General features: G+C 33.3%; 1 protein-coding gene across 2 annotated transcripts in view; it reads right to left on the reverse strand.

The window, feature by feature from the left end:
* ec (ubiquitin specific peptidase echinus) overlaps positions 1-27633 on the reverse strand; it is a 167146-nt gene that overhangs the window by 104952 nt on the left and 34561 nt on the right. The window contains exons 1-2 of one of the 2 annotated variants that reach the window (XM_074122800.1): positions 12335-12511; positions 11574-11687 (exon numbers count right to left, since the gene is read on the reverse strand). In XM_074122800.1, coding sequence (XP_073978901.1) covers positions 11574-11666 — 93 coding nt within the window. In that variant the 5' untranslated portion in view covers positions 11667-11687; positions 12335-12511. Of the gene's footprint in view, positions 1-11573; positions 11688-12334; positions 12512-27633 lie in introns of those variants that run through there. The other variant, XM_074122801.1, reaches the window with a different exon arrangement.

Here is a 27633-nt window from a genome sequence, read left to right on the forward strand (position 1 = left end):
ACTTAACATTTTAAACTGTAAGTTTTTGTTAAAGAGATTTTTGTACCTTTTGGATAGATTTTCCTTTTTGTCTATTTTACAAAGTTACATATCTGCTTTACAGATTTTTTTAAATTTGGAATAAGCAATTCTATCATTATAACCTGATAAGATGGTAAGTCGGAACCGTAACTACCACTAGAGAGATCTTTTTAAAGAATGATTATCGTTAAGGTCCCTCAAACCATCCTCAGTAACAACTTTTTTTGAAAAAGCGTTTTGAATAACATAGGAAGGTATTTGTGCGTGAATAACAAAATTAAACTGCGATTTCATTACTTCCTTTTAAGAGGAGTAAAAAAAATAAACTGCGATTGCAGAACTTCTAGGCAAAGAGGCAAAGATTTTTTAATCGAACGACAATTCATTGATTTAAATCGGTTCACTCATTGATAATTTAAACGATTGCAGTACTTCCTCTTAGTAGGTGCAAGAGCATCAGCAATGTAGAGGAGCTTTAACCACTTATTCGAGCTGAATTTTATCAAAATCGGACTAAGCGTTATAGAAATATTGGTAATAATAGTTTTAGAAAGGGCCTTATTTGGGTGGGGCAAACTCCCCTCCTTATGAGGCACGGCGTCGAGACTTTTAAAGTGCAAATCTGTACAAAATTTCGATTCGAATGACATTTCATTCATGAAAATCGGTTCACGTGTCGATAATTTGAAACGATTCCTATACTTCCCCTTAACAAGTGTAAGAGCTGATCGCCGCTTTAATGTTACGTAGGGGAGCCCTAACCCTATCATCCTACCAAATTTTATCAAAATCGGGCCAAGATTTACAGAGTAATTAGTAATAATAATTTTGAAGGGGGCCTTACATAAAGGGGGCTAACTCCTCTCCCATTCGATGTACAGGGTCGAGACCCCCAAAAGGCACATCTACATAAAATTCCGAATCGAATGACACCTCATTCATGAAAATCGGTTCGCGCGTTTAGGCTGTACGTTGTTTACAAAAAAGGTAACAACAACAACAACAACAACAACAACAAGAAGAAGAACAAGAACAAGAACATTTTTTGAAAAAGCCGTTTTTGCTCATTTTCGGCAACTTTTTTCTCGAAACCTATTAGATCTGGGTTGTTGCAAAAAAATTACAGCTATAAAGGAGGATTTGCCCCATATTTTAAAGAAAATTTGGGAATTTTATCTTTAGTAGAAAAAGAGAAAAAAATTGTCAAAGTTGGGTGTTTTTCAACGTTACGCTTTTTCGTGCACTTTTTGACGATCAACCCTTATACAACTGTCCTACCGGACAGTTTTAATTCCTTAGTCTTATCAAGAAGCCTGGTATTAATATGACTTAATACGTGGAAGAAGTGTAATGGCCAACCTTTCCAAAAGTTGGAGGCAGTCAGGAAGTTTAATTATTTAGGTAAATTGTTTGATTAGCCATATCTCTTAATTTTCACTTTCTCTTGACCTTTGAAATAGGAAGTACTGCAATCGTCCTGATTCCTACTTTCAATTTCTACCGGAAACCGTTACTTTTTTTTTATACTCTAGCCCATAGATAGCGTAAAATTCGCAATAAACGAACGTTCCAATTTGATAATTTTTTTTTAAGGTTTTACAAAATGAAGAAGTTCCATGCGATAAAGTTTTTGCCAAAATACTTCCAACTTACTGGGCTGGTCTAACAGAAACGATAATTCACGTCATTCTAGAAAACGGATGTATAATTTTTTCTTTTTCTTTAATCTTCATCAATTATCCACACAGCACTTTTCCACACAAAATGATTTCCCGAGGGCTGTCTGTACTTCGAAGAATCTATTATTTCACGGTTAAAGTCGCTTTACAACTAATTAAAGTAACAGGAACTGAAGTTCACACCATATATCTTTGTCTTAAAATTAAAAAAAGTTTGTATATATTTTTTCTATGTAAACTTCCGCTTTGTGGGTTAGGTAAACCATCGAACACACCTAGATAAAGAAGTAAGAAAACAAGATAGAGCTAAGAAAATATTGAACTTAATAAATGTGGCAATCCTGGAAGACAAAGAAGGAGGTTACAAGAGAGAAAATCGAGTGGGATGGAGGTATTGAGTACTCTGTACATACACTATAGCACACTATAGTACAAACACTACAGAACTATAGTTCTCCAGCCAATACTAGACAATGGACAGAACAATGATCACCCTTATAGATCAAATGCCCACCTACACGTATACTGAAAATTGTCAATTTGTGACATTGTTACAGAGGAGTGTTGCTACAAATAATATTCTAAATGTAAATTTACTTATATGGATAAGGAAGGAAGAACAGTTCTAAAGCAAAATTTGAAAAACTTCTAAAGAAGGAATGGACTAGCCTAATTCTTCAAGAATCTTGATGTCCCTGAAGGTATCTCAGCCTAAAAAAAAACAACAAAAAAAAATCCATAACTTTTTGGGTTCAGCAAACCACAGGAAGTCCCAGATTACGATAAAGCCGATGGGTTGTCGAAGGAGGCGAGCTGGTTCTCCTCAACCTGTAGTTGCCAGAATCAAAGTTAAGGATTACAAGAAATGGAAATTAGATGGTAATTGTTCACTTGTCCAACATGGAAGGTAATTCCGGCAGGCAAAATGTCAACATTTAAAGACCTTCCATTGAGTAAGTCAGGCACCTTTTTGAGTCACTTCTCTTTCACAATATACTGGACTAGTCATCTTCTAAACACATCTCTCACGTTCTCCAAAATTCCCAAACTATTTCTGGCAAAAATATCGAAATTCTGAAACCATTATATCCAGGAAGAGAGTTTAAATAATGCTGGAATCTTCACAATTCCGATGTTGGGTAACCATCTCCTTATATGAATTATGAAGCGCTTAGTAATAAAAAGTTAATATGAATTTTGCTGTAAAGGTATGCGCCTGTGGTGGATATATTTATAAAAAAGAAGTGTAACCTTATACTTAGATAACAAGAAGTCTATCTGTACTACTAAAAGGTATTCAAAGCTTAAATAGAAGACATACTTGCATCATGAGTCATTGACAAGGACGATTTTAAGTATTGTAACAAAGTGAATCATTTATTTTATTATTTTGAGTAGGTCTATTTTTTTTTTCATTTTTTTTTAATTGAATCATTCAAGGCCATGGCCTTGGTTGTTTTCTTTAAACATTTTAATTACTAAAGAGTTTATTAAGTTCTAAAATGTTAAGAATGTTCATCAAATAAGTACGGAGACATAATGCTCTGAATCAGATGGACCCGGTAAGATATTTGCTAGTGATATTTAGATAAAATGAGTAGGAAAGAAAACCATAGTTGATATTCTTGATAGAATACCTGGGTGCAAAATCAAACAATTATAAAAAGGCAGAAAATTGGAAGATAAATTATCGTATTGTAGAAGTCTCATGTAACTAGAAAACTGATTTCCGGTTGGCTGATTCTGTGTAGACAAAAGTATTTTATTTTCTAAATATATAAAATATAACGGAAGTATTAATATTTACAGTATTTATTAACTGTAATCAACAATATCCAACATAATTTTTTAATATAGTCATGTCCGTCAAGAATCGATTTGCTAAAGGTGATTTCATGCAGTCCAGACAAAAAAAAGACAAAAAAGTAAAGCATGACGACAAAATAAAATCGTAGAGAGAGAAGGAGAGAGTTTCGAAAATTCCATCTGTAAGTCCTGTCAGCTCGAATTTATTATGAAAACTTTCGTCAGAACTTTACAATCTCATTCCTCTTGTTGTCTGCCATTGATCGCATCATCACCTTCTAGAACATCCTTCTAGGCCAGCGGTTCTCAACCTGTGGGTCGCGATCCCGGCGGGGGTCGAAGGACCAAAACACAGGAGTCGCCTAAAGCCATTGGAAAATACATATTTCCAATGACTTTAGCCGCTGAGAAGCCGCGCTACCGTCTGCAGAAGCGCTATTCAGCTGGAACGCACGCCGTCATGGCCGTTAATGTTGTTTACTGGAATTAGTAATAAATATTTATCAATATATAATTTAAATATTGTTTTTGTGATTAATCACTGTGTTTAAATTATGTTTGATTTGTAGCAATGAGAATACATAATGCATTTCAGGTATTTACATTCCGAACCATAACTGTAGCAAAATTACAGTTATGAAGTAGCCACCAAAATTATTTTCTGGTTTGGGGTCACCGCAACATGAGGAACTGTATTGCGGGGTCACGGCATTAGAAAGGTTGAAAACCACTGTCCTAGGCGATTAAAACACCAGTGAACCTCGCGATTTTCTCTCATCTGAAGAGAGTAGTTAATCCTGGAGATGGCTTAGAGAGTGTTATCTCTTGGTAACTTCTTATCTCAGTCAGTAAGAGTACAGTACAATCTGGATTAACCGGGCAGACCTCCGGCCATACCCACCCCGGAAAACTGAAATCCCGGTTAAACCGAATACACAGTATTACATATTAATACATTACTGTTTCGTCCCAGAGATAAACTCCTATCTTAGACGGCAATCCTTTTTTTGACCCTTCAAGAAAATCAGGTCATAAAAGAGTCGCTGCCGCGCCTACAATTATGTTACATTGGAAGACAAAAAAATTTTCCTATCGCCACCGAAAATTAACTTTTGTTTCGGCGCCGATCTGAGGTGTTCGTATGATGACTCAACATGATCCAGGTTAATTCGAATCCCGGTTAACCGAGGGCCGGTTAATGTAGTAGTGTCAATATAATTGTCATTGTAACTAATTGTGCAGCTAGCGATGGTTTAACTTTATAAATGAACTTGCAAAATAAAAACTAAACTAGTTCAATAAATTAGTTTACAACAGTTTTGATAGAATATATAATTTTTTAAATATTATAGAACGTTAAAGTCTTTGATAAGTCGAGAGGTTAAAGTAAGCAGAAAAATGGTAGCCGCAAAAGGCGCGACAATAAAACGCCAGATCCTCTGGCGTGCATAATTACTATATTTCTCATCAGCTGGTGCACCATCCACTCTGTCCTCTCCGTCCTATACCAACAGCCTTTAATGAGCGGTGCAATGACACGGAAAGATCAACTGACCACAAAAGCTAGGTCCACTGAAGAAGAACTAGGGAAGATGTGAAAGAAAGATGGTCTTTTTAGAGATATCATTGAAACCTGCTTATTTCTACGCACTCTCAACTAGACCAATTACATCAATAACAGGTGGCCATGATATTAACCATAAAATTATCATAAATTAATAATGTGACTAAAGTGAGCTGGTGAGAGAGAGAGAGAGAGACTTAATGAGTCAACATCCAATGCTGATAAATAGTAAATATTATTTGCAATCTTAGTAAACTGTTAAAAATGCAGGTGTCAGATGGCATTACATTATGGGTTTGTCTGTACCTTAATATTAACAGAAACAGACAATAAGAGGAAACAGTTGATGACGTAAAGAAGTAGCGCTAACAGCTGAAAGGATGGTACATCTGTTTAGAATATAAAACAAGTCGGACAGAGGAAAAAAAAAGACCTCTATTTTACCCGATCAGATCCGCCTCTAAAAATGTGGGTAAGCAGAACGTATAATTTAATTTTTATTCATTTCTGTACGATTATTCTGTGGTAATCTAGAGAATCCGATAACGCTGGTGAAAGTTCAGAGTAAGTGGTGACTAAATTAGAAGGGTGTTTCTAAAAGGATTTCCCTTTTAAATGACTAGTCTCTTCAATAATTTATTATTCATGATTACATTATCTTATTTTTATTTTAATACAAAAATAAAATAGAATTAATCAGCTGATAGAGGCGCCACGGTAGCCGAGCGGTTAGAGGCGAGACCTGTAAAGCTAATATGTATTGTGGTACTGGGTTCGATTCCCCGGTCTTAGCCCTTGGATTTTATTTAGATAGATAGATAAACATATATTTAAGCCATAGATAATTTACAAAGAACAAATTTTACTAAAGTAATAGCTGACATAGCCATTGGGTCTGTCAGGAGTGATAATTGAAAGGAAAGTATATCTTTTAGATTCAACTGAAAACTGTACAATCAAAAAAAAGAAGGTAAATAATAAAAAAGTAACAGAATTTTTCCCTTTAAAATTATATTTTTATTTTACACCATCATAAATCCATCCACCAATTAGTAACTGAATTGGCTAACCAAAATGGAACGATAAGGCTAGAGCGTCTCTTATAAAGCCAGCCCCAAATTTACATCATTCAAATACCCCTAACATTTCATCTTCCGATAAGGACTGTGCACCAAAGAACCTCAATCTTATCATTTTAAGAGTTCTACAACGGCCCAAGAAGTGGAAAACATCCTCGGCTTCCCTAAGGTCACACTTCGAGCAATTGTGATATATGGTTAGAAATTTATGTAATGGTTAATATGAGAAATTTAGTAGTAAAGTATGTTTGCTAGTTGCCTCCGTCCACGATACCTAATTTGGTAGTTGGACGTAAAGCCTCGCCTGAAAAAATAGGCAATTACTTTACTTTTTCAGCTGACTGAATTTTAAGAAACCCATATTAGCTTTCATCTGATTTTCTTTTACGAGGGTCGTTTGAAAAGTCCGTGCAAAAATAAAAACTACTTAATTTTTTTGGGTAAACCTTTTTTATTTTTCAACATAGTCTCCTTTTAGGCTTATACACTTCGTCCAACGCTGCTCTAGTTTGTTGATCCCTTCCGAATAATAGGATTTGTCCAAGTCTGAAAAATAGCCATTCGTTTCTGCAATCACCTCCTCGTTTGAATAAAATCTTTTTCCCGCCAGCCATTTCTTCATATTGGGGAACAATTAGTAGTCCGAGGGAGCCAAGTCTGGAGAATAGGGGGGATGTGAAACGAGTTGGAACCCTATTTCCATTAATTTTGCGACCACAACTGCTGAGGTGTGAGCTGGTGCGTTGTCGTGATGGAAAAGGACTTTTTTGTGGGCCAATCGTGGGCGTTTTTCTTGCAGCTCGGTTTTCAAACGGTCCAATAACGATGAATAATATGCACCTGTAATAGTTTTACCCTTTTCCAGATAGTCGATGAGGATTATTCCTTGCGAATCCCAAAAGACAGTCGCCATAATCTTTCCGGCCGAAGGAACGGTCTTCGCCTTTTTTGGCGCAGATTCCCCCTTGGTAACCCATTGTTTAGATTGTTCTTTGGTCTCAGGAGTGTAGTGATGTATCCATGTTTCATCCACAGTGACGAAACGACGCTTAAAGTCCTGCGGATTCTTCTGGAACAGCTGCAAACCGTCCTTGCAACACTTCACACGATTTCGTTTTTGGTCAAGCGTGAGCAATCGCGGCACCCATCTTGCGGATAGCTTTGTCATGTCCAAATGTTGATGCAAAATATTATGTACCCGTTCATTCCAGATGCCCACAGCACTAGCAATCTCACGCACCTTCACTCTTCTGTCATCCATCACCATATCATGGATTTTATCAATGATTTCTGGAGTAGTAACCTCAACAGGGCGTCCAGAACGTTCAGCGTCACTTGTGCCCATATGGCCACTCCGAAAATTTTGAAACCACTTATAAACTGTTCTAATCGAAGGTGCAGAGTCACCATAATGTTTATCAAGCTTCTCTTTAGTCTCCTGAGGCGTTTTGCCTTTCATAAAGTAGTGTTTAATCAACACACGAAATTCTTTTTCGTCCATTTTTTGAAAATCACTCGACTTCCTCGATTCAAACGAATGCCAAACACAAAGAAATAGACCGATCTGGCTGAAACTTGGTGTGTGTTCTTCCAAGAGATGCTACTAACTAAACATAACCTCGATACGCGCCAGTAGTGCTATCTCTCTGACTTTGCACGGACTTTTCAAACGACCCTCGTACACGTAATTCATCGTTGAAAATAAATAGGCTTTTCCATAAATCAAGCAAGCAAGTAAATGGAAAATACATTTTTGCCGCTTTCCTACAGCAAACACTTTATGCTTTAAATTTCCCTAATTTACGGTACTTTAGAATCTTCCATGAGAGCTATGGACCAGATAAAGTTACGAAGTAATAAAAGAGATGGGACACAAAGAAATATAGAAAAGATAAGCCGTGACCCTCCAAAAAAAAGGGAGAGGGCGATTAAGCAGCATCTCCAGAACAGATCCGCAACCAAAAGTGAAATCTGCCAAACTTAATAACATAATTGTAACACTCAAAAGTGAGTCGCCAAAGTAAAAAAAAAAGAAGCAAGAACTTTGCTTCATAAAAAGAGCAGATGTTCTCAAAAGTATAAATGATTCACTCAAAACACAGTTCACCTGCTTTTTCTTCTTTAAGTGAGCGACACACTAGCTAGCTCACTGTGTGAGTCATACCACATACAAACCGGAAGGAAGCTAGAACTTAACAAGAGAACCTGCTGTCTTTAAAGACATTGAATTGTGTTGTTTTGTATTTCCCCTCCCTCCACTGTCCTCTTTCATAAATTTCCCAGCTTTACGCTCCATAGCCTTTCTTCAGGCTACATCTATTCTCTAACTTATATTGTTTTAGAAAAGTCAACAGCTTATAACTTACTATTTTGATCGTATAATGTAATTCAAATCATTTATTATGAGCCATAAATACTAAAGTGATTACTAAAATGTTCCATTGGGTTTACGCCCGAAGTAACCTAATACGTTGAAATCTAATCGTGTATTTCCTGTTTCCAATCATATGTATATATAACTTCCGCAATTCCCAAAATAGAATTAACACTCATAGTGTAGAAGTCACGTAACCAGTGTTACAACATTTAATTTTTATTTTCTGCCATTTTTTATTTAAACCGAACACAAGTATTACGGCTAGATAAGAAGCAGGTGATCTACAGGAAATAGTCATTACCAGTCTTTCTTTAAGCCTCCATTACAGTTACTTGTAATAGTTTCTTAGTTGGCTGATTTTATTAGTTTAACTGTTGCTATAACTACGAGATCTGGCTATTAAATAACGAGACTGCGCGCGCAGAAGTGGGAAACGAATGAAGCGTTGGATAGCTGGAAGTGTCTACTATTCCAGGATGAAAACACGTTTTTGTCGTAGTAGTAGTATTTTTTCTGCAGAGGTCTCGTGCCGATAACCATGTGTGACGATAAACACGAGCAACGTGAAATTTCGCTTTAAATTAAAAAAAAACTCCGACTGAGTGCTATAAGTTGTTGAAAGAGGCCTATGGTGAAAATTCTCTATCTCATGCGCTTGTTTTCCGAATGGTATAAACGGTTTTCTGAAGGCTGAGAGAGCACCGAAGATGACTGCATCGATTTTTTTTAAAATAACCCCAATGCAGTTTTTACCTTTCGAAAGGTGACTGTATGTTTTTCCTGAATAGTGCACGTTTTTGTTTTTTTTTTTACATATATATAATATTTTTGAGTAAAATGAAGTCAAAGTTTTTGGAAAAAACATTTATTTTGTAACAAGTGGGAGTTTTCACTTACCGAGTCCCAAAATTGGAGCAATTTTAAGATCCAGAGCGATCTTAAAAAAATAGAAAATCCTTTCAACTCTTTATCAAAGAATTTAAATAACATGCAAGCTACAGTTGTTCAGTTTTATTAAAAAGTGATAAGTAAGCCATTTCACTTGTTGCTTGTGTAGAAGGAGTCACTATGCTTAGTTATTACTTATGAAAGATGATGCTGTACGTCCTAACTCCTCTTCCTCCTACTGCCACAGGATTAGATAACACTGTATCGGCAGGATTTCTTTTTGTTGTCTGGTGTTGCTTCTCAACTTCCATAAGAAGAAAAAAAAAAAGTGTCTAGATATATTAGACTACAGCTCGTAAAACACCATCTATATTCTACTTCCATTTTGGACAGCAAAGTTATTATATTTTAAATCATTTTTGTTATATTATTTATTGTAGTTTTTATTTAGTTAAAGCACTTAAACAAAAAAAAAAAATGACATTCTAAAAATACTACAATTAAATTTGGGTAGTAAGTTAGATTAGTTAGATCAGTATAAGCGACAGCACTGCACCCTATTTGTCAATAAAAAAAACTAACTTAACTACACGTGTTGACTAAAAGTGAGCCCTACACACGCGGCCGAAATTGACGTTCAGAAATTATGAGAACAAAGCAGCAGGTGTCATTATTATATAAACCTATAATTATATCCCACAGGTACAAATATATATATCTTGATGAGTCATAATATTGAATAGTCAGTGAACCGTTTGGCGCATCAAATTAGTTTGTACACATATTGCAATCATGCTCATCAGTTTATGTAAACACGTCGTTCGTACTGGGAAATGGATGAAACCAATCACTGAGCCCTATTAACCTTCACCCTAAACATCAGTTTTTTTTTTAGGGTTGGGTCCTACCACGCACACTCCTAGTTCAAGGGTACAAGGAAGTGGTTACAAAAGGGATATCCACTTCGAAACTTATGGGAGATCTACAATAGCTCCCTGGGGACATGGGTTATTCATACAGACTACTGCCTTCTATTTTTAATAAGCAGAGCTATAAATCTTAGGCAAGAATTTTGAAATTACGTAGTATGTTAGTGGATCAGAACGTGGACCTATCGACTTTCTACTAGAATACTCGTAAAATTAATCTAGTCTAGAAACAGTGAAATCTCCTCACAGCTTCGCCAAAACCATATAACCATTCTAGGTTCATTGTTCTCTGATCAAATTTTAAACCAAAACGGAAAGGTAAATGTAAACATGTTCCTTAGAAATCTCGGGAACAAACAACATTATACTTCCGATTAATTAATAACTTGCAAAGATTTATTTTGCCTTCTATGTTTCCCCTTCGAAAGCTGTTTCCGTGAAAAACTTTTAAGTATTTAAAAATACAAGATTATGTAAAAGGCCACTTCAAGTTGCGACCGTTGTACTTCTTGCACGGAAAATTAAAGTAAATACTACAAAAGTGTTCACAACCAAATGACCGCCATAAATACAAAAAAAAAATCCTTTCAGGTATACAAAATTTAAATATAAAATGGCAACATTATTTACTCAGTAAATAACATTTCTATTAGACAGCTCCAAACAAAACTGGCTTTCCAGTAAACAATTGTGTTTATAATAAAAATGGCTAACATTCTCACGTTCTCAAAAACAAAACGTTTTCCCTTAGTAATCAATCATAAACATGCTACATAATATTAAGAATGATATATGTATAAATAATAATAATAATATTTATATTATATATTCACTAGTTTGTTTTGTAGTATCTTAAATTAAAAGTATTTTGAATGCCTCAACTGACCGAATTCTTGAGATTTCATTTGGTTAATGATACAGATTATAATCCTGTATCAACCAATATTATAATTAAATACAGATTTGTAAACCCAAGGACGGTTTAACAAAATCCTGGCACACAATGAAATTAAAACGAATTCTATCATTTTATTTTTATTTTAAAAGGTACCACTTCTTATTTCAAAACAATTATGGTAATCGGTTACTGATTTGAAATATGATTGATTTGCTTTCCAAAGCCGGTTTTAATTAGATTCCGAGGTATTTCAATTAAAAAATTCTTTTTCTAATCACCCTGCAACATGTATTTATATATAGCTAAAGATACAATTCTTAAGAAATACATACCTGGACAGCACTATTCAGAAAACAATTGTTCTGTCCTGGACCATTGAGCAGGCCCTTGGAAAAATTGAATGATGTATCCTTGAGCGGAGCCATAACAAATCAATCAGCAAGCATCTGTAAATAACAGAATAATTTAATATTTAATTAAATTGAAGAATCATATAAATGGTTCCTTCATTGGGAGACAAGAATTAAAGTGAGGTAAACGCATCCATCACATCACATCTCGAAAGTTCTCTTTGGGATACTCTAAATTGAGGAAGCAAGCTTTTCTAAAAAGTTGAGGTAATGGCTTTTAAGTACCTCATACAATAAAGAGAATTTTGTACATGCAGAAATTCAAATCTTAAAAGATCCATAACCTTTTATCACATAAAATTTGTTTGCGCTGTTCGAACTGTTTTAAATCCATTGACTCAACAGTTAGTAACCTTAATCCTACAACTCAGAGGATCTTATTTTTTTTAATCATAGAATCCACATACTGACCATAAAATTCTAATAAGACCATATTTTGAGAAACTTCACCAGTCAGATATATGGTCAAATTAACAAACAATAGACACTCAAACTGAGTTTTAATAAAGAAACTAAGTTGTTAAATTGAAAATTCAAGACCCAATCTCTAATAAATAGAACAAGAATAGTCGTAACCTCAATTAATTGAGCAACACAATACAATTTGTTTACTATTCTGACAGATTTTTATGAGTTACCGAATTAAAGGTTAGACTGTACTAAAAACAAATCTGATTTCTTACCTGATAACATTATCTCATTTTTAACGTGTTTTTCAATAGGAGATTATTGTTAACATGTAGCGTAATAGAAATGGCAAAAAGTAACTTTTCTTCCCTAGATCTATTTAAAAAAAACATTTTAAAACCACTAAACACACAATAGGGGTACAACACTTCACAGAAGAAATTTAATTCAAAATGGCAGCCACAATACAAAAAACTAGCAATGCAACCTGGTGGTGATTGCTATAATCTCACAAAAATAACAAAATGTTTTCAAAAAGAAAATACCATGTATTTTTAAGAATATTCATCTATCTAATTAAAATCTGGCCCCTCCACAAAAAAAACTATTCACTTCTAAACATTTCTTGCTATTTATTTTGTAATTCGAAATAATGGTTAACCCTTTAAAATAGTCCACCTTTGAACTCTACATACTAACAAATTTGATAGTTTTATCAAACACAATAAAACCATTTCACCGTTGACAATTCTTATTTTATATGATTAAAAATCCTGTTTGGAAACATAAACGCCCAATTTTTATAGTGTACAATACTTGACTGAAGAAATGTGGTCCAAAATGACAACTTAGAAGAAATAGTGATTTATCATTGTAACACTGCCCAGAGCTGGGAAAAAGACAAAAATTGCGATTAAAAAAATTGTCCTGAATAATACAATTGTGTCCACATTTAACCAAGATTTAATTAGTCAAGCAAGACTAATGTTAGTCCTGACTATTACTTACAATCATCGCCTAGATTAATTTTTACTGCTAGCAAATAATATGTCTATTAGGAGATAACACATACGAAACTTATGCTATTTAGAGGTACATGAAAAATAGTAAAATGGTAACTAGAAACTCGTTATTTTCTGTTTTTGAAATTCCATTTTAAAGCCAGACAAACATATTAGGTGGCCCAGTTTTGGATGCAGAAGTTCAGAAACAAAAATATATTGGAAAAGCTTCATTAGTTTTACTGAAAATGTTTTGTTTTTGTATTTAACATTTTACTTCAAAGAAAAGAGTTCATTATATCCATTAATTCGGACAGTTATATCGGTAGATATTAGGGAAAATAAATTTTCCAGCTGTATAATTTAAAATGACTTATTTTCTCTCCTTTCCTGTTTCAAACATTCTATCATTAACCCAGGCTGACATTGTACACCTAAGGCCGACTAGTTCTAGATGAGGTTTTAGAAGAAGAGTAAAATCGAAAAATCTTGCCAGGATTTAATTGAATTTCCTTGTTTCCGGTTTCTAACATTGTATCATCAAGCCAGGCAGATATTGTGTTACAACGTAGATCGCCTTGTTTTGGAAGTAGATGTTCTCAAAAAAGAGAAAAATACCATAATCTTCCTTGGTTTTTAAGGAATTTCCTTGTTTCTGGTTTCTAACATTTCATTTTTATGCCAGGCGTACATTGTACATCCTAGGCCGACTAATTTTAAATGTAGAGTTACTCAAAAAAGAGAAAAATACCATAATCTTCCTTGGTTTTTAAGGAATTTCCTTGTTTCTGGTTTCTAACATTTCATTTTTATGTCAGGCGTACATTGTACATCCTAGGCCGACTAATTTTAAATGTAGAGTTACTCAAAAAAGAGAAAAATACCATAATCTTCCTTGGTTTTTAAGGAATTTCCTTGTTTCTGGTTTCTAACATTTCATTTTTATGTCAGGCGTACATTGTACATCCTAGGCCGACTAATTTTAAATGTAGAGTTACTCAAAAAAGAGAAAAATACCATAATCTTCCTTGGTTTTTAAGGAATTTCCTTGTTTCTGGTTTCTAACATTTCATTTTTATGTCAGGCGTACATTGTACATCCTAGGCCGACTAATTTTAAATGTAGAGTTACTCAAAAAAGAGAAAAATACCATAATCTTCCTTGGTTTTTAAGGAATTTCCTTTTTCCTTGTCCAATATTGTATTATCAAGTTAGGCAGGCATTGCACACCTTAGGTCGACTGAATTTGGACGAAGAAGTTCCAAAAAAAGGAGAAATACCATAACCGTCGTTCGTTCAACAAGAAATTTCCTTGTTTCTAGTATCTACAATTCCATTTTTATGCCAGGTGAACATTGTACACCTTGTGCCGGCTAATTTTGGAAGTAGAGGTTCCAAAAAATGGGAAGAATACAATAATCTTCATTGGTTTAAAAGGAATTTCCTTCTTTCCTGTTTCCAACATTGTACCATCAAGGCAGGCAGACATTGTACACCTTAGGCCGGCTATTTTGGAAGTAAAAGTTCTCAAAAACGAAAAAAAAGGGATAAACTCTGACAGTTTTACTAGAACTTCCTGTTTCCTGTTTCTATTGTTGTCTATTTTACGTAAAAAAGGGAAAAATACAATAATCTTGTTGCGATTTATAAGGATTTCCGTGTTTTTAGTTTGCAACATTTCATTTACGTGACAGGCATACATTGTACATCGTAGGTCGGCTTGTTTTGGAAGTAGAAGTACCCAAAAAAAGGAAAAATTCCATAATCTACATTAGTTTTGTAGCAATTTCCTTATTATCTATTTCCAAAATTGCATCATCAAGCCAGGCAAATATTATGCACCATAGGTCCATTGATTTTGAAAGGAAAGTTTCTCAAAAACGAGAAAAAAAGAATAAACTCACATAGTTTGACTATAACTTCGAGTTCCCAGTTTCTATTATTGCCTATTTTACCAAGGGGTGTACATTCACCACCGCAGATTGGCTACTTTTGGATAAGGGACTTCCGAAATAAAAGGGGAAAAAATTATATTGTAAAATTATAAGAAACTATACAAAATTATATTAACAGGCGTACAATGTATACATTGAAACAGCTAGATTTGAAGTTAAAATTTCTGAAAAAAATAAGGAAATTACTAAAATCTTCATAAAATTTACAGATATGTCCTTATTTTCTTTATTTACCACTGCATATATACCCCACAAACCAAAAGAGTAATTTTGGATATTGCGATACACCAAAGAGAGAAAAGTCTTGGACAGTTCAGGTAGTTTTAAAGGAAAATCGTTGTTCCCTGTTTCCAAGATTGTACCATTAAGGCAGGCGGTTGGCCACTTTTGGAAAGAATCAATGAAAATAAGAAATTCTCTTTACATTGAGGGCGAAAAGTGAATTTCCCGTCATCTACATACTATTTCCAGGCCAATTGTGGTTCTTACATGTCTGGTTGGCCAGTTTTGGAAGTATATAACAGAAAAGGAGCAATGAAAATACGAAATTCTCTTTACTTTGGGGATGAAACTTGAATTTTCAGTCATCTACATACTTCTTCCAGGCCAATTGTGGTTCTTACATGTCTGGTTGGCCAGTTTTGGAAGTATATAACAGAAAAGGAGCAATGGAAATACGAAATTCTCTTTACTTTGGGGATGAAACTTGAATTTTCAGTCATCTACATACTTCTTCCAGGCCAATTGTGGTTCTTACATGTCTGGTTGGCCATTTTTGGAAGTATATAACAGAAAAGGAGCAATGAAAATATGAATTTCTCTTTACTTTGGCGACGAAAAGTGAATTTCCCGTCATCTACATACTATTTCCAGGCCAATGGTTGTTCGTACATGTGTGATTGGCTAGTTTTGGAAGTATATAACAGAAAAGAAGCAATGAAAATACGAAATTCTCTTTACTTTGGGGATGAAACTTGAATTTTCAGTCATCTACATACTTCTTCCAGGCCAATTGTGGTTCTTACATGTCTGGTTGGCCAGTTTTGGAAGTATATAACAGAAAAGGAGCAATGGAAATACGAAATTCTCTTTACTTTGGGGATGAAACTTGAATTTTCAGTCATCTACATACTTCTTCCAGGCCAATTGTGGTTCTTACATGTCTGGTTGGCCAGTTTTGGAAGTATATAACAGAAAAGGAGCAATGGAAATACGAAATTCTCTTTACTTTGGGGATGAAACTTGAATTTTCAGTCATCTACATACTTCTTCCAGGCCAATTGTGGTTCTTACATGTCTGGTTGGCCAGTTTTGGAAGTATATAACAGAAAAGGAGCAATGAAAATATGAATTTCTCTTTACTTTGGCGACGAAAAGTGAATTTCCCGTCATCTACATACTATTTCCAGGCCAATGGTTGTTCGTACATGTGTGATTGGCTAGTTTTGGAAGTATATAACAGAAAAGAAGCAATGAAAATACGAAATTCTCTTTACTTTGGGGATGAAACTTGAATTTTCAGTCATCTACATACTTCTTCCAGGCCAATTGTGGTTCTTACATGTCTGGTTGGCCAGTTTTGGAAGTATATAACAGAAAAGGAGCAATGGAAATACGAAATTCTCTTTACTTTGGGGATGAAACTTGAATTTTCAGTCATCTACATACTTCTTCCAGGCCAATTGTGGTTCTTACATGTCTGGTTGGCCAGTTTTGGAAGTATATAACAGAAAAGGAGCAATGGAAATACGAAATTCTCTTTACTTTGGGGATGAAACTTGAATTTTCAGTCATCTACATACTTCTTCCAGGCCAATTGTGGTTCTTACATGTCTGGTTGGCCAGTTTTGGAAGTATATAACAGAAAAGGAGCAATGAAAATATGAATTTCTCTTTACTTTGGCGACGAAAAGTGAATTTCCCGTCATCTACATACTATTTCCAGGCCAATGGTTGTTCGTACATGTGTGATTGGCTAGTTTTGGAAGTATATAACAGAAAAGAAGCAATGAAAATACGAAATTCTCTTTACTTTGGGGATGAAACTTGAATTTTCAGTCATCTACATACTTCTTCCAGGCCAATTGTGGATCTTACATGTCTGGTTGGCCAGTTTTGGAAGTATATAACAGAAAAGGAGCAATGGAAATACGAAATTCTCTTTACTTTGGGGATGAAACTTGAATTTTCAGTCATCTACATACTTCTTCCAGGCCAATTGTGGTTCTTACATGTCTGGTTGGCCAGTTTTGGAAGTATATAACAGAAAAGGAGCAATGAAAATATGAATTTCTCTTTACTTTGGCGACGAAAAGTGAATTTCCCGTCATCTACATACTATTTCCAGGCCAATGGTTGTTCGTACATGTGTGATTGGCTAGTTTTGGAAGTATATAACAGAAAAGAAGCAATGAAAATACGAAATTCTCTTTACTTTGGCGACGAAAAGTGAATTTCCCGTCATCTACATACTATTTCCAGGCCAGTGGTGGTTCGTACATGTGTGATTGGCTAGTTTTGGAAGTATGTAACAGAAAAGAAGCAATGAATATACGAAATTCTCTTTACTTTGGGGATGAAACTTGAATTTTCAGTCATCTACATACTTCTTCCAGGCCAATTGTGGTTCGTACATGTCTGGTTGGCCACTTTTGAAAGTATATAACAGGAAAGAAGGAATGAAAATAGGAAATTCTCTTTAGTTTGAGGGCGAAAAGTGAATTTCCCGTCATCTACATACTATTTCCAGGCCAATGGTTGTTCGTACATGTGTGATTGGCCAGTTTTGGAAGTATATAACAGAAAAGAAGCAATGAAAATAAGAAACTCTCTTTACTTTGTGGTTGAAAAATTAATTTTCCGTGACCTACGTTCTGATACATACATATATACTGCATGTAGATTTGTCTCCTTATGGTTTCTAACATTGCGTTTTTATTCCACGCCTACATTGTACACCTTAGGTCGGCTAATTTTGGATGTAGAGGTTCCTAAAAATGGGAAAAATGCCACAATCTTCCCTGATTTTAAAGGGATTTCCTTTCTTATAGTTTCTAACATTGCATTTTCATAACAGGCATACTTTGTACACCTTAGGACGGCTTGTATTGGAAGTAAAGGTTCTGAGACAACAGAAATATACTATAATCTTCATTAGTTTGTAAAGAATTCTGTTTGTTTAATGTTTCAAAACATTGTATCCTTAAGCCAAGCGTACATTTTGTAGTTCACGCCGAATAGTTTAGAAGTAGAAAAATGCCATAATCTTACTCAGTTATAAAGGAATATCCTCGTTTCTAGTTTCTATCATTGCATTCTTAAGCCAGCCGAATATTGAACATCTTAGGTCGACTATTTTTGAATGTAGAGTAACTCAAAAATGGGAAAAATGCCATAATCTTACTCAGTTATAAAGGAATTTCCTCGTTTCTAGTTTCTATCATTGCATTCTTAAGCCAGCCGAATATTGTACATCTTAGGTCGACTATTTTTGAATGTAGAGTAACTCAAAAATGGGAAAAATGCCATAATCCTACTCAGTTATAAAGGAATATCCTCGTTTCTAGTTTCTATCATTGCATTCTTAAGCCAGCCGAATATTGTACATCTTAGGTCGACTATTTTTGAATGTAGAGTAACTCAAAAATGGGAAAAATGCCATAATCTTACTCAGTTATAAAGGAATTTCCTCGTTTCTAGTTTCTATCATTGCATTCTTAAGCCAGCCGAATATTGTACATCTTAGGTCGACTATTTTTGAATGTAGAGTAACTCAAAAATGGGAAAAATGCCATAATCTTACTCAGTTATAAAGGAATATCCTCGTTTCTAGTTTCTATCATTGCATTTTTAAGCCAGCCGAATATTGTACATCTTAGGTCGACTATTTTTGAATGTAGAGTAACTCAAAAATGGGAAAAATGCCATAATCTTACTCAGTTATAAAGGAATATCCTCGTTTCTAGTTTCTATTATTGCATTTTTAAGCCAGCCGAATATTGTACATCTTAGGTCGACTATTTTTGAATGTAGAGTAACTCAAAAATGGGAAAAATGCCATAATCTTACTCAGTTATAAAGGAATATCCTCGTTTCTAGTTTCTATCATTGTATTTTTAAGCCAGCCGAATATTGTACATCTTAGGTCGACTATTTTTGAATGTAGAGTAACTCAAAAATGGGAAAAATGCCATAATCTTACTCAGTTATAAAGGAATATCCTCGTTTCTAGTTTCTATCATTGCATTTTTAAGCCAGCCGAATATTGTACATCTTAGGTCGACTATTTTTGAATGTAGAGTAACTCAAAAATGGGAAAAATGCCATAATCTTACTCAGTTATAAAGGAATATCCTCGTTTCTAGTTTCTATCATTTCATTTTTAAGCCAGCCGAATATTGTACATCTTAGGTCGACTATTTTTGAATGTAGAGTAACTCAAAAATGGGAAAAATGCCATAATCTTACTCAGTTATAAAGGAATATCCTCGTTTCTAGTTTCTATCATTGCATTTTTAAGCCAGCCGAATATTGTACATCTTAGGTCGACTATTTTTGAATGTAGAGTAACTCAAAAATGGGAAAAATGCCATAATCTTACTCAGTTATAAAGGAATATCCTCGTTTCTAGTTTCTATCATTGCATTTTAAAGCCAGCCGAATATTGTACATCTTAGGTCGACTATTTTTGAATGTAGAGTAACTCAAAAATGGGAAAAATGCCATAATCTTACTCAGTTTTAATGGAATTTCCTCGTTTCTAGTTTCTATCATTGCATTCTTAAGCCAGCCGAATATTGTACATCTTAGGTCGACTATTTTTGAATGTAGAGTAACTCAAAAATGGGAAAAATGCCATAATCTTACTCAGTTATAATGGAATTTCCTCGTTTCTAGTTTCTATCATTGTATTTTTAAGCCAGCCGAATATTGTACATCTTAGGTCGACTATTTTTGAATGTAGAGTAACTCAAAAATGGGAAAAATGCCATAATCTTACTCAGTTATAAAGGAATTTCCTCGTTTCTAGTTTCTATCATTGCATTTTTAAGCCAGCCGAATATTGTACATCTTAGGTCGACTATTTTTGAATGTAGAGTAACTCAAAAATGGGAAAAATGCCATAATCTTACTCAGTTATAAAGGAATATCCTCGTTTCTAGTTTCTATCATTGCATTTTAAAGCCAGCCGAATATTGTACATCTTAGGTAGACTATTTTTGAATGTAGAGTAACTCAAAAATGGGAAAAATGCCATAATCTTACTCAGTTATAAAGGAATATCCTCGTTTCTAGTTTCTATCATTGCATTTTTAAGCCAGCCGAATATTGTACATCTTAGGTCGACTATTTTTGAATGTAGAGTAACTCAAAAATGGGAAAAATGCCATAATCTTACTCAGTTATAAAGGAATTTCCTCGTTTCTAGTTTCTATCATTGCATTTTTAAGCCAGCCGAATATTGTACATCTTAGGTCGACTATTTTTGAATGTAGAGTAACTCAAAATTGGGAAAAATGCCATAATCTTACTCAGTTATAAAGGAATTTCCTCGTTTCTAGTTTCTATCATTGCATTTTTAAGCCAGCCGAATATTGTACATCTTAGGTCGACTATTTTTGAATGTAGAGTAACTCAAAAATGGGAAAAATGCTATAATCTTACTCAGTTGTAAAGGAATATCCTCGTTTCTAGTTTCTATCATTGCATTCTTAAGCCAGCCGAATATTGTACATCTTAGGTCGACTATTTTTGAATGTAGAGTAACTCAAAAATGGGAAAAATGCCATAATCTTACTCAGTTATAAAGGAATATCCTCGTTTCTAGTTTCTATCATTGTATTTTTAAGCCAGCCGAATATTGTACATCTTAGGTCGACTATTTTTGAATGTAGAGTAACTCAAAAATGGGAAAAATGCCATAATCTTACTCAGTTATAAAGGAATATCCTCGTTTCTAGTTTCTATCATTGTATTTTTAAGCCAGCCGAATATTGTACATCTTAGGTCGACTATTTTTGAATGTAGAGTAACTCAAAAATGGGAAAAATGCCATAATCTTACTCAGTTATAAAGGAATTTCCTCGTTTCTAGTTTCTATCATTGCATTTTTAAGCCAGCCGAATATTGTACATCTTAGGTCGACTATTTTTGAATGTAGAGTAACTCAAAAATGGGAAAAATGCCATAATCTTACTCAGTTATAAAGGAATTTCCTCGTTTCTAGTTTCTATCATTGCATTTTTAAGCCAGCCGAATATTGTACATCTTAGGTCGACTATTTTTGAATGTAGAGTAACTCAAAAATGGGAAAAATGCCATAATCTTACTCAGTTATAAAGGAATTTCCTCGTTTCTAGTTTCTATCATTGCATTTTTAAGCCAGCCGAATATTGTACATCTTAGGTCGACTATTTTTGAATGTAGAGTAACTCAAAAATGGGAAAAATGCCATAATCTTACTCAGTTATAAAGGAATATCCTCGTTTCTAGTTTCTATCATTGCATTTTTAAGCCAGCCGAATATTGTACATCTTAGGTCGACTATTTTTGAATGTAGAGTAACTCAAAAATGGGAAAAATGCCATAATCTTACTCAGTTATAAAGGAATATCCTCGTTTCTAGTTTCTATCATTGCATTTTTAAGCCAGCCGAATATTGTACATCTTAGGTCGACTATTTTTGAATGTAGAGTAACTCAAAAATGGGAAAAATGCCATAATCTTACTCAGTTATAAAGGAATATCCTCGTTTCTAGTTTCTATTATTGCATTTTTAAGCCAGCCGAATATTGTACATCTTAGGTCGACTATTTTTGAATGTAGAGTAACTCAAAAATGGGAAAAATGCCATAATCTTACTCAGTTATAAAGGAATATCCTCGTTTCTAGTTTCTATCATTGTATTTTTAAGCCAGCCGAATATTGTACATCTTAGGTCGACTATTTTTGAATGTAGAGTAACTCAAAAATGGGAAAAATGCCATAATCTTACTCAGTTATAAAGGAATATCCTCGTTTCTAGTTTCTATCATTGCATTTTTAAGCCAGCCGAATATTGTACATCTTAGGTCGACTATTTTTGAATGTAGAGTAACTCAAAAATGGGAAAAATGCCATAATCTTACTCAGTTATAAAGGAATATCCTCGTTTCTAGTTTCTATCATTTCATTTTTAAGCCAGCCGAATATTGTACATCTTAGGTCGACTATTTTTGAATGTAGAGTAACTCAAAAATGGGAAAAATGCCATAATCTTACTCAGTTATAAAGGAATATCCTCGTTTCTAGTTTCTATCATTGCATTTTTAAGCCAGCCGAATATTGTACATCTTAGGTCGACTATTTTTGAATGTAGAGTAACTCAAAAATGGGAAAAATGCCATAATCTTACTCAGTTATAAAGGAATATCCTCGTTTCTAGTTTCTATCATTGCATTTTAAAGCCAGCCGAATATTGTACATCTTAGGTCGACTATTTTTGAATGTAGAGTAACTCAAAAATGGGAAAAATGCCATAATCTTACTCAGTTTTAATGGAATTTCCTCGTTTCTAGTTTCTATCATTGCATTCTTAAGCCAGCCGAATATTGTACATCTTAGGTCGACTATTTTTGAATGTAGAGTAACTCAAAAATGGGAAAAATGCCATAATCTTACTCAGTTATAATGGAATTTCCTCGTTTCTAGTTTCTATCATTGTATTTTTAAGCCAGCCGAATATTGTACATCTTAGGTCGACTATTTTTGAATGTAGAGTAACTCAAAAATGGGAAAAATGCCATAATCTTACTCAGTTATAAAGGAATTTCCTCGTTTCTAGTTTCTATCATTGCATTTTTAAGCCAGCCGAATATTGTACATCTTAGGTCGACTATTTTTGAATGTAGAGTAACTCAAAAATGGGAAAAATGCCATAATCTTACTCAGTTATAAAGGAATATCCTCGTTTCTAGTTTCTATCATTGCATTTTAAAGCCAGCCGAATATTGTACATCTTAGGTAGACTATTTTTGAATGTAGAGTAACTCAAAAATGGGAAAAATGCCATAATCTTACTCAGTTATAAAGGAATATCCTCGTTTCTAGTTTCTATCATTGCATTTTTAAGCCAGCCGAATATTGTACATCTTAGGTCGACTATTTTTGAATGTAGAGTAACTCAAAAATGGGAAAAATGCCATAATCTTACTCAGTTATAAAGGAATTTCCTCGTTTCTAGTTTCTATCATTGCATTTTTAAGCCAGCCGAATATTGTACATCTTAGGTCGACTATTTTTGAATGCAGAGTTACTCAAAGTAGAGAAAAAGTAGAATAATCTTCATTAGATTCACTAAATTTTCTTAGTTTTCTGTTGTTAACTTTTGATTTCGGAACCATTTTACCTATTAGGTCGACTAGTATTGAATATGGAGGTTTCGGAAAATGAGGATGGTGGAAGAAATCTTTGTTAGTTTTGCAGAAATGTCTTAGTACTCTCTCCCTAAATATCTAAATTTATATACTGATTATAGGCATAAATTGTACACTTTAGTTCGGCTAAATTTGGACGCAGAGGTTTAGAAAAAAATGTTCTATGGTTAAGATTGCATAGTTTTCTATGTAATTCCTTATTTCCAGCTTGTAACTGTCCATTTTTTATCCAGGCAATAGATTTTACACAAAATGTCAGCTTGTTTTGGATGTAGATGTAAATCGTAAAATTATCATACATATTCCTTATTTTCTATTTGTAAAATTTAATTTTAATGCCAGGCACACATTAGGTAAACTATAAACTAATTCGGAGATACAGACAAAAAGGTTATACCTTCTTTAGTTTTACTGTAAATTCTTTTCTTTTTTGTTTCCAGGCGTGAATTATGCACATTAGTTCGACTAGTTTTTGATGTGGAGTCATAAAAAAAGGGGAAAATGGACATTCTATACTGACTTTTCAGGAATATCCTTATTTGCAGTTTCTATATTTCATTTTCAAAGCAAGGCATACATTATATATAACGGGTGGGGTATTTTGGGATGCAGAGCTTTAAGAAAAAGGGAAAAATGGTTAGTCTTCAATAAATTTAGATAAAATTTTCTATTTCCCGTATATAGAAGAGGTTTTTGAAGGAAAGCTACACATTACACACATAAAGTCGGCTAATTTGGGATGCATGTGCTCTGATAAAAAAGGGAACTATACCAAATCATGATTCGTTTTACTGGAAATTTCTCATTTTCTGTTTCAAAGCATTCTGTACTAGCATTGGTTTGGCTAGATTTGGATGTAGAGGTTCAGAAGAGAGGAAAACCTAGGAAATCCTCAATAGTTTAACGGGAAATTCCTTTTCTTCTCTTTCAAACATTCCACTTTAAAGCTAGGCATACAATGTCAACCAAAGGTCGGCTTGTTTTATGTTGGAAATAGAAAATCTTTATTATTTTTACAAGAAAACGCCTATTTTCTGTTAGTAATGTTCTATTTTAATGCCAGGCATACATTGTACATACTCAAAAGGTCGTTTCGTCTTCAAAGCAGAAGCTCAGAAACAAGAGACAAAATGGAAAAGCTTAATTAATTATATTGAAAATTCCTTTTCTTTTCGGTTTCCATTTTATTTGAAAACCAAGCATACATTATGCACATTGGGTAGGGTAATTTTCGATGTAGTGGTTTAGTAAAAAGGGAAAAATAGGAAATCTTCTTTAGTTTTACTGGATATTACTTATTTCGCTGCTTTTAACATTCTATTTCAGATCCAGGTGTACTTTATCTATATTATACTGGCTAGGAGAGGATCAGTAAAGAAGAACAATGCAAAAAAAATTTAATAGTTTTACTGGAAATTCCTTAGTTTCTGTTTTTAACATTGTATTTCTAAGTCAGGCTCAGATAGTTTTTATAGAAATGTCTCAGAACCTTGAATAAACTTTATTTGCCATTTTTCTGACTCACAACTACTACTATAATATCAGCAACAAGCTGCAACAATTTACTTCTATCTTTGTAACCTAACTTCCTTCATAATATTCCATCATTGTTATTGAAAACGACTTCCTGTGACGTGATTTCATAGGGGTTTTAAGGGAAAGATCTATCTCTAGAACTTCCCTCTTATCTGGCCCTTAAACTTAAATTACAGTTCACAAACCGGTCAAATATTAAATATATTCAATACTTAATAAGAAAACTTCCAAAATTAAAGATAATCTATTGAGTAGATTTTAACAAAATGTTTCAAAAAAAAAAAATCCGAGGATCAGCTGTTTAACTTCGTCTTAAAAACTTGAATTAAAAAAAAAAATTAATAAATAAAAATAATTTAATAATCATTAAATTATTTAATTTTTTATTCTCAAAATAATGCAGTTACCATTTGTGTGTGACGTCATAAAGTATTCCCTAATATAATATATTAATTATTAAAATTATTTAAAAAATTTCTTAGTTGTAGAAAACTATTTTTAGATTACAGGAAATTAAAAAAAAATCAATCTACATTTTAGTAAAATATTTTTAATAATAATAATAAAAGTACCAATGGCTATATTACCTTCACGAAACTGTTATACCAGTTTAACTCTGGTTCTGGTAGAGGTAACATCACTTCTACGCAGTAAGTACATTTTCTTAATTTAAATTGATAATAATCCATCAAATTTTTATATTTTTTAATAAAGTATTATAAAAGAAAGAATAATACATAAAAAAATTAGAGTTTTACATAATTTTATTTAAAGAAACTAAGAAACAAATAGAATAGACCCACTACATATGTACATGTCTCAACAGGCATGAATGGTAACTTCATTGAATTTACATGAATATATTTTTTTAATTTTCTATATTTTTAAACTGTTGTTGACTTTTTTTAGGCACAATAGTCTTAGTAATAAAAGTTTGATGGATTTTTTTAAGTAATCATAAAATTCAATTAATTCGATTGATTGCATGGTAAAAATAGACTTAGTTGAATAAAACTATCTTCAATAAAGTTGAGTAAATTAGTAATTTAAAGGATTTCTTTTGGTTTAAATTGTAAGAAGTAAGTGAACCTTAAGATACTACGTCTTTAATTAATTTGTGATAGGTATTTACAGAATACTTTTTTTTTAAGTTTTAGCATTAATTTATTTAAATAATGTTGATTTATACTATTCCAATAAGTAAGATTAAATTTAGACTGTCCTTTTTTCAACTACGATGATTTTCAAATTCTTTTACTAAATGATTGGAATATAAATATATTTTTTAAGTTAACTAGAGAGAACCTTTTTATAAGAGTTGAATTAAATTTCTACAGATTAATTTTGGACATATTGGTCCTTCTAGCTGAGTGCTGATAATTTTCAGTAGATTGAAAGATTGCCTTGTTTCCACAATGAAATTGCACCATTTTGAGTTTCAATAGTTTGTAAAACTATTCATAAATACTAAACCAAGAGAGAACCTATCAAAGTTATAATTAAAAATTAAGCTTAAAAGGTATGTTATAATATTAAAGTTCAGATAAGAATGGATTTCTCTTAATTTATTGAACATAGATTAAATACAAAATTCATCTATATATTTAGAGCAAACAGTAGAGATCCTAAATGATTTGAATAATTTAGTTTCGACAAATTTATTTTAGACATTCCTGGCTGAAGAATTACACATTTAAAAATACATTTTTATTTATAATCTCGAATAAATGTGAGAGATTAATTTTGAATTAAGAAAGATTTTTTATATTTGGTTTAGTTTTTACTTTTCGCATTACTCTGCGAATCCACTGGAGCTGCAACCTTCTTGCTTAGATCGTAGCAATCTACAAAATGCAAAACTTTTTGTCTCCTATTACTTTCTTTAGATTGTTAGATAGTTAATCGTAATCTAATCTATTTTTTTTATGCAAACTATGTGACACTAATCTTTTTTCCCTATTGTTACAGGAACCGAGTTCGTGTTAAAATCCCCGGGAGTGATTGCTTCGGAACTTTTTTTTACCTTTTATTAACTATTATCATTGATATTTTATCCTGTGCGTTTTAGTAAATAATTGCTTCGGGTTTTTCCAAATTCCGCAACAAAATTTCATGCGCTCAAAGTATTTGTTTGCGATATAAATATTTTTAACTAGTGTCAAGTGTCCAGTGCCAATTGACGAGTTGAGTGAGGCCTCCTGCTCCCACCACCCACCGCCAAGACGCTCTGGACTACATCGATGGATATGTAACTGCAAGATATTGTTACATATCCCAACCTACAGCAAACAAGGTAAGCCGGGGAATTATAGTGAGCCATATAAATGTCGCCCGGGCGCCGATTAATAGAGTGTCACTCTCCATAAGAGAGAGTGACATTCTAAAATCTCTTCTTTAAAAATTTTTATATTTAGTCAAATTTTGGTTAGCTGTTACTTCGAGAACTATCTTTGCCGTCAATGATAAATACTTCGGATTTATCCATAATTATGATCCCATTTATAAGGGCATGTTAGGAACTTCAAGAAGAAGGATGACATAACACATTAGATAGTTAAAGTGATTTCAAAATTAAAGTTTAGAATTTGCTTTTTAGATAGGGTTTTCAGGTGGACCAATATTAGTTAGTTAATTTAAAGTAATTACAAAATTAAAGTTTAGAATTTGC

This window comes from Rhodnius prolixus, unplaced genomic scaffold, assembly GCF_049639745.1.
Source record: "Rhodnius prolixus isolate KJV_2025 unplaced genomic scaffold, Rpr scaffold_8, whole genome shotgun sequence".
In the NCBI taxonomy this organism is placed as follows: Eukaryota; Metazoa; Arthropoda; class Insecta; order Hemiptera; family Reduviidae; genus Rhodnius; species Rhodnius prolixus.